This window comes from Trichechus manatus, unplaced genomic scaffold (assembly GCF_000243295.1).
Source record: "Trichechus manatus latirostris isolate Lorelei unplaced genomic scaffold, TriManLat1.0 scaffold00133, whole genome shotgun sequence".
In the NCBI taxonomy this organism is placed as follows: Eukaryota; Metazoa; Chordata; class Mammalia; order Sirenia; family Trichechidae; genus Trichechus; species Trichechus manatus.
The window spans coordinates 7,186,811-7,195,294 of record NW_004444069.1 but is presented as its reverse complement, the minus strand read 5'-3'; the positions used below and the strand labels follow the sequence as shown (position 1 = coordinate 7,195,294).

Here is an 8,484-nt window from a genome sequence, read left to right as displayed (position 1 = left end):
CTGTGGAGACAGTGGCCGGCTTAAGCAGCAGTCCCGGAGGCTCTGCCTGGGCAGACCCTCACTTTCGGAAACAGGACAAGACAGCCTACCAGGCCCATGATGTGAAGCGACAGGAGCCCAGGGGTGCCAGGCTCTTGTGGGGGTGAAGGGGGCACAGGCGAGGGAAGGAGCAGCAGACACAGATCAACTGCATTTCTTTCTCCACTAAGGAGTTAGGAATCAGGTAATAAAACTACCTCTTGTCATGCGTGGTGTTAAGGTGAAGACACTCAGCAAACAGACCCTGGACAAGATGTCAGTCTGGTAGAGGTGCTGGGCCAGGCGCCTGAACGCAGAGGCTTCTGGGCTTCTGGCCTGGCATGAGAACAAGGTCAAAGACCAGTCCGAGGAGGGCTGGGCTAGGCTAGTGTTTGGGCAAGAGGAGGGTGGGAAGGGGGACAGAAATGCAATCACACGCAGCAGCCAGGTGAGCCCAGCCCTCATGCTTCCCGCCGCCGGGGCTGCAGCAAGGGCCTCTCTGTGGGGGAGAGGACAGCTCTGCTCCCTAGGGCTCAGGGTGCCCTCCCAGGGCCTGAGGCGGCAGCTGACAGTCCCACAGAGCGGGCAGTAGGTGGCGGGCAGCGGGCGGGCCTAGTCCCGCTCATGCTCATTGCTGGCACCCTCGGGCCGCCGCAGCTTCTCCACCTGCTCATTGATCTGCCCGTCTCCGCCCCGGCGGTCCTCCCGCTGCACCCCCAGGCAGTCCTCCTCATCCACGTGGCTCACATCGTCATCCTCCTCGTCCTCCTCATCCTCCCGCTTCTCCTCCTCACCCTGCACCTCCATCCGCACCTGGCCCTTGACGTCCAGCACCCCCGCGCCCTCCTCAGCAGGGCCCAGCAGGTGGTATGTGGAGCCCTCGGGGCTGTGGCTCTCCTTCACAGGTGAGGATGACGTGGACTCGTTGCTGACAGGCGAGATGTCACTGCTGCTGTGGTGGTTCGCCGCTGCAGGGCTAGAGGGGGATGGCGACTTCACGGGGATCTGCCAGGAGGGGATCTTGGGTGCTGACGGCGAGGGCGGGAACTGCCTCCTGGTGGGTGGAGGGGTGGGAGAGGAAGGGCAGAGGTGGGTGACAGAGCCTCCTGGGCCCCCACCCTTGGGCACAGCAGGGAAGAGACCTCCAGGACCACCCAGCAGGGGCAGCAGTGCTGGGGCAGGATCCCTCCTCTCAGAAATGAAGACTTTTGGGTGGCTAGAGAGACGCTGAGCTGCCTGCAGAGCACCCTACTCCACTCGGGGTGCCCCACTCCTGTCCCGTGCGAGGTTTGCCTTCTTTGGCTGCTGCTGGACCGCTCAGCCTGGGGACCTGCCACGCCCCGGGGCCCGCTCCTTCCTGGTCCATAGCCTGTCCTCAGCCTCCACCCATGGCCAGAGTCAGGGAGAGGACAGGGGGCAGACAGGGCCTAAGGCTAGGCACCTAGCCCCCGGTCCTCAACCCCAACCTGACTACGGGCTGAGAAAAGGGGGCAGGGGGCTGGCTGCTGGCTGTGGGGTCAGAAACATCAGAACCAAAGGCAACGTTGGTGCACTTTGTAAAAACCTCTGCCCTCACCATTTCCCCCAAAGAAGAGTCAGCTCTTCCCTCTGCTCCCGTGTTCCCGCCCCTGCCCTGGGCCAGCACCCAGACCAAATCAGAGCCAGTTCCAGGAGAGACCTGGGAGGTCAGGTCCACCTAGCAATGGCTAGGACATCAAACTCTGTGGCAGGTGGGCCCTTCCCCTGCCTGCCCTCTGCTGCCCCCCGCCCCACAGCGCTGGTCTGGGGAGCGGCTCTTCCCCTTAGACCCATCAGTGCCGTGCCATTCTTCAGGACCATCCATGTGTCCAGAGAGCCAGTGTCACGGCCCAGGCTGCTCCTGTCCTCAGCCGAAAAGGGGCTTACTTCCAAGCTTCAGACAAATGACAACTCTTACAACCCTCCCCCAGCTTGGTCACACCTCACCGCAGGCTCGCATCTTTTCTTCAGGAAGTGGGTGGCGTGGCAAATGGGGTCCTCCAGTTGGGGCCACAAGGCCCCTCCAAGGCCCACCCTGACCCCCAGTGGAGGCCCCTCCTGGTGCCCTTGGACAGCCATGTGCGCTCCCACCAAACCCTGCCCTGGCAGAGAGATGAGCGCCTGAGCAAGGCCACCCTGGAGCGCCATCCAGGTCAGGTGACTGACTACCTTGGTCCTGGGACACACGACGTTCAGTTTTATATCCAGGACAGTCCCAGGCAAACCGGGGTGAGTGGGTCACCCTGCAATGAGGGCTGTGTGGTGACAACAGGCTCTCTCGCTGGGGTGAGGGAAGGTGCCGTCACAGCAGGGGACAGTGGAGAAGCTGGGGGGGGTCTGCCGGTGCCTGACTCCTAGAACCCTAACTGGTACAAAGACCCCAGGCCCTCTGTAGGGATGTTCTCTGGGACCAGGCTGTCACTGGGAGGTCCAGCTGGGGGCTTGGGAAGGAGGAGGAGGCAGCCCTTGGGAAGGAGGAGGATGGGCCAAACGGGAGCTCCTCTGTTCAAAGGGCCCTACTCCATGGCTAAAGCTGTCCTTGACCCCTCGTGACGAGGCCTGAGGAACTGTCTGCGTTTCAGAGCGCTTGTGGGTGTTTCGAATGGTGGTCCCTACAGTGGGGAGTGGGCCTATGAGAAGAGGACGTAGAAGTTCAAAGATCACCACACAATGGCTGAGCCAACCAGCTCATCATGGGCTGGGCAGACAGGGACCCCCACGGGGAGGTGAGCCCCCACCACAGCTGCTAGATCAGCCCAGGGAACCCCATGCCCCATCCCAGGCAGTGACCAGAACAGAATCCATGCCTTCTCCCCTTCCTACCGATTTAAAAGAAGGCCTTTCAAGGAGTTGATTTCTGACTTGAGTTCATTGATGTTCTGGGACTCCAGGATCCAGTTGGTCGATGTGGTGGCCTGAAAGCCACAACAAAGAAGACCACACATCAGAGTGGCACCTCCTCCCAGCCACGCAGAGCTTCGCGAGGACCCTGGGCACGAGCAGCAGCGCTCAGGCCACGTCTGTGGCCTGGAGAAGGCTCTGCCATTGCCCAGCCAAGAGGCCGCCCGCCCACCCGCCTGTTTAAATGAGGATACCCTTAAAACGATGTTCACACAACCCAGCTTGGATGTTTGACAATATTAAGGAATCATTCCTTTTTTTTAGGCATAATGATGGTATTGTGGTAAAAAAAACCACCACCACCCCAGAGCACTTATCTTTCAGAGATACAAGTACGGAATGAAATGATGTCTGGGACTGGGCTGGGGGTGGGGGCAGCGGGTGTGAGGAAGGTGGGGCTGGAGTGGCAAAATGGGAAAAGGTGGGCTGCTTGTACTATCCTCCCCATTTTTGTGTGTGTTTGAAAAATTCCATTAAAAAAATAATAAAACAGATACACCTATATACCAATTACAAGGAGCCCTGGTGGCACAGTGGTTAAGTACTCAGCTGCTAACTGAAAGGTTAGCAGCTCAAACCCACCCAGCATCTCCACAGGAGAAAGACTTGGTGATCTGCTCCTGTAAAGATTACAGCCTAGAAAACCCTATGAGGCAGTTCTACTCTGTCACATGGGGTCGCCATGGGTTGAAAATTGACTCAATGGCACCTAACAAAAACAAGAGCAACATATACCAATTACACCCTCCACCCAAATCCTTTCCATCCAAAAGAAAAAAAGTTACCACCACACACAGAAGCAAACTTTAGGGCTGAGAAGAGGTGGTGCCTCGACACCCTCAGTACCTGAGCTAGTACCTGCAAGCTGCTCCCAGGCGTGGCAGGGGGACCAATGCCTCTGAGCGAGCGCCTGCCTGCCTACCCGCCCGCCAGCTGCCTCCCCAGCGCTGACCTTGAGGAGGCAGGACAGACAGGCTTTACTGCACAAAGTGCTTTCCCCCAGGGCTCCCAGGCCTCCAGCCCCCACTCCTCAGGATGGGCAGGGCGCCTCCAGGCCCACCCCACTGTCTGCACACATCACCCCATCCACAGTCATTCCTCTGGGACAGCCTGAGGTGTGGCAGGAGAAAGAAAGAAGCTGTCCCGTCAGTAGGACTACCTTCAATTCCTTCCCTGGAGTGGACCCACAGGAAGGAGACGAAGCCACAGTAACCTGACCGTGTGGCCACCTTCGATGCACGCCTTCCCCTTTGGAATTTGACCTTGTTTTTCCAAATAAAAGTCAGAGAACCACACCTTTCTTTTGGAAAATCCTGCCCAGACAGATGGAAAGGAGAATAGCCCAACAGTAGAACTCCACCAGGAGTTCCCAGGGGGCCAGGCTGCCTGTGAGGTATCCATGAAGGCCAAAGGCACATGGGATGGTCCCAAGCATGTGTTCGGTTGCCCCAGCTGGGGTCGATCTGGAGTTGTCTTCAGGGCACCAACGAATCTTGCAGGGCTCTCGCTTCCCTAATACTGCTGCCCCAGCTGGACATGAACACTGAAGCCCCAAGTTTAGGAGGATGTGGGGAGCCCAAAGGCTGGGAGGGGGATCCCTGGATGCTTCCTGCCAGTCTGCTGCAGGTCTGTAGGCCACCAAGAGCCCAACCTCGACAGGGGCTGTGGGGACACGTGGAGTCCCTGCCCTGACGAGCACCAGGCCGGGCTCATCCTTGCAGGCAGGAGACCAGCTCAGAGGAGCACGCCCACCTGCCACCCTCACCCACACCTCCTGGGGTCCTTACTCCAGAACCCAGACAGCAAGGATCCAGGAGCCACTGTTCTGGCTGCCGCGAGTCCTTGAAAACTACAGCAGCCCATTAACAAGGGAGCAATTTCCACTCACTGGCCCACAAAGGACTCAGATTTCCAAACGCATATGGTGCCAGATGCCTGGGATTTAGAAATAAAATCTGACATCTGGGGCTTTTTAGCCAGTCTCTTTAAAAAAAACAGTTGCAGAAAACTCAGAGCCTTCAATTTTATGCAGGTTTTTTAACTACTTAAAGCTCTTCTTTTTAATTTTTTACAGTGCTCCAGTAGGAGTTTGGAAGCCAGATACAAAAACTTACATTACAGCTGAGAAAACACAGTTCTGACTCTCTGGTTAATGGGGTAACCAAAGCCCTCAAACATACGGGATTTAGCCACCAACACACAGGGCTCCACTTCAGGACAGGAGAAAATGAGAGGGGGCTGGGGGCGGGCAGGGAAGACCCTCCGAAAACCAGCACGAGACTCTTACAGGCCTTCCTAAGTCACCCAGCAGAACCCCGTGCCCCCTCCTTCTGAGAACGCAACATGTGGTCTTCATCTTAATGCTTAAGGCCTGAAAACAGTTTTCCAATTTCCGGAATGGCTTCTGGCCATTGGCAGGCCACCGCTCCAAAAGATAATAGAGGAGCCGCAGCCGGGGCCATAAACCGCCTTCCAGCTGTGTTATAGCTCAGCTGCCGCGGGGGAGCAGGCTGTACTGGGGTGGTCACTGCGGCCACAGCCGTCCCAGGAGGCAGTACAGGCATGCTTTTGTGTGGGAAGGGGAAACGGGGTAGCCGGGTGGGGTGCTCAGGACCCTCCTCATAGAAAGGCACCCCAGATTCCACTGGAAATGCAAAGATTCTTATTTTGCTGGTTTTCGCAAATGCAAAAGATCTGAGCATTGGCTCAAATCTAGTTCTGCACTAGGGAAGGGGGGATCCCCCTGGACAGCAACTCTCAGTGAGATCCTTCATGGCGCAGGCTGCGTGGAAGCAGCCAGAAAGCCGCACCTGCCGGCTGAGCTGGTGCAGAAGGGGGCGGAGGACAGCAGAGTGTCCTAGGGCCCTGACGACCGTCTCCTGCACACTGCTGCCTGCAGTCCGTGAGCCACTGGGCCTCAGTCAGGAGACAAGGACAGCCAGAGAAAAAGATATGACACCAGCATTTGAGAAGCATGCAGTACAAGAGCTGATGTCCAGCTTACACACCTGGGAAAGCCTGAGAGTGGTCCTCAAGCAAGAGTAACAATAACAAGCCTGCAAATCCACAATCAGGCAAGAGACAGCCTGGGAGCGAAGCCCATGGAGTGCTGGGGTATGCGAAGCAGGGTGGAGAAGTAAGAAAGTCATCTGTGACTGGTGTGACCTTACTCTCTCTTCAGGCCCCAGAAGGCACCGGTTACCCCAGGAGAAAGCCTTGTTCCACGTCCACAGAACCTAGAGCTGGAGGCCTGCAATCGTGGGAGCTGACTGGAGCCAGGCACTGTTCTCAGTATGTAAACAACCCAATGAGGTAGGTACCATAATAGCTGCATTTTACACATGAGAAAACTGAGACTCAGAGAGGTTAAGTAACTTGCCTACAGTCACACAGCTACTGAGTGACAGAGCCAGGGTTTTCACCCAGACAGTCTGATCCTAGAATCTGAGGGGAAGACCTTGCCAAGACTGCTCCAGACTCGGAAAGTGAGGCGTGCAGATGGCCTCGGTTGGTGGTGGTTGGTTGCACGTGTCTTTGTGCTCAACTGACTCCACAAGGCCTAGGTCTTAAGGACCTGCCCCTCGCAGCAGTGTTAGGCCCAGTGCTGGATGGGGCCGGTGCTGCTGAACTGTCTATGGCCACACTTCCCCTTCTTGTTCTCTGGAATTTCTCTTGGCAGTCCTGGGACCTGAGGCCTCACATGGAGGTAGAGGCCGTCCCATGTCTACCTGCGACTGACCGCCTCAGCACTTCGGGGGTAGAGGTGGCTGCCATGTGAGGCCACAGCATAGCGGCCCGTTCCCCCCGCCACTGGCAGGTGAAATGGAGAAAGGACAGGTGAATAGCACCACGGCAACCACCAGGTGGGGGGAAAGCACGAGACAAGGTCAGATCCCAGGGAAAGCCGTGGGCCGGGCAGAGAGTACAAGGCAAGGACTTGCAGGGCAGCCCTGGGCCTGGAGGGCCCCGAGGGCAGACACGAGTACCTTGGCAGCGGCCAGCTCGTGGGCGAGCTCCTGGACTTTCTGCTGTTGCTGGATCAGCAGCTCCTGGACAGAGGCTAAAGTTGTCTGTACCTGCGTCACTGGGAGGGAGAGAGCAGTTGCATCTGTTAAGTGGAGACACACAGGTTTTCCTTCTCTCTGTCCACACACGTACAAGCTGCCCATATTCCTGCTACATTTAATTTATCTGTAGATGCTACCCCCACCCCCAATCCAAATAATTTATCAGCACTCTGGGTAATCTACCTGCACTGTATCTAACCTCTAGTATTTCTACTTTATCTTTCTATTGTATGGTTGTCCATGGTCAACAGTATATCTGTCTAAAACCTTTCCCCTCTAATTACACCTGGCTATGATTTGCTCGGCTCGTCCAACTTCTGTAATGTCTGTATCACTCATCTCCTTGTGGAACCTTGTGTCCTTGTGGAACCTGTGGGAAGTCTCTAGTCCTGGGGGACTTCCTCAGGTCTCTGTCACATCCAGGATTGAGTGGTAAAAACTGTAGATCCCGCCTCTCCTGCTCCTTCCTACCCACCCGCCCAGCCCCAGGCTGCCGGCACAGCCCAGCGTCACATGACCTTGTTCGAGCCTAGCGCCTAGCGGATGCAGGAAATGATTCCCAGGGCTTCCCAGGAGTGCTCCAGGGGGCAGAGTCGCCTGCCTGGGACAGTGGCTCTCTTGCCTGCCTCAGGTTTTTAAATTCCGAGCCTCTATCTAGTAAACAAGTTTATAAAGGAGAAAAGCCCCTCTGGCGCGACAGGTCCAAGCTAATCTGGGCCATCATTGGGGCACTAGGTAATGAACGCCAGCCCTGTGGAGTCGATAACAGAGGAGGTGGCTGGGGTCACGGGAGCCGCAGTAATTACAGACTCTCTTGACCCTGCTTTGGATTCTTAGAAGGAAGGGGGAACAAAATCACTGAAAAACCCCCCTGAAAACCTCATAGAAGCAGAAATTAAAAATGAACTTTACAGCCCTTAGAAAGGCTGTCATTTTATTCCCCTTATTAATATTCTGAGGTTGGGAGCCTTTCCGTAAAAACATAATTAATTGAGGCCGCGCCGACAGTAAACAAGCAATTTCAAATTAAACCGAAATGACGGCGGCTTCATTTGCAAATGTGAACAGATTCTCAGAGCAGATAAATGAAGTCACCACATAAAGTGGAGATGGAGGGGTACGGGGAGGGGCAGCGAAGGGGCTGAGCGGAGGCTCTGAGGGGCGACTTGATGGAGTCATTAATCTCTACCTGTCTGGGCCACGCTGCCACTCAGCTCCGAGAGGCTTGCCTCCATCCGCTCCAGTTGCTTCCTGTCCTCTCTGCCGCCCACGATGAGGGGGAGCAGGTATTTCTAGAAGAAGTGGGAATGGTGTAAGGAAGGGGCACTTGGAACCACTCTTCAACAATCTCTCACATGCTGCTGACCAACTTTCTCTCTCATCCCCGAGTTTTGAAACCCAAAGCAAATGCCATAACTGAACAAGACATGTGAAGAAGTTAAGGGACAGCAACTACAACCGTGTGAAAACTACATCTGAA

At 56.1% G+C, this 8,484-nt stretch overlaps 1 protein-coding gene across 2 annotated transcripts in view; it reads right to left on the bottom strand.

Moving 5' to 3' along the window:
- Positions 1-519: 519 nt before the first annotated feature.
- Positions 520-8,484, bottom strand: part of PEX14 (peroxisomal biogenesis factor 14) — a 148,524-nt gene continuing 140,559 nt past the window's right edge. For both annotated transcript variants that reach the window (XM_023739413.1, XM_004385158.2), the window contains 4 exons: positions 8,194-8,296; positions 6,924-7,021; positions 2,860-2,951; positions 520-1,072 (listed from right to left, as the gene is read on the bottom strand). In XM_023739413.1, the coding sequence (XP_023595181.1) occupies positions 631-1,072; positions 2,860-2,951; positions 6,924-7,021; positions 8,194-8,296 (735 nt within the window). In that variant the 3' untranslated portion in view covers positions 520-630. The remainder of the gene's footprint in view (positions 1,073-2,859; positions 2,952-6,923; positions 7,022-8,193; positions 8,297-8,484) is intronic.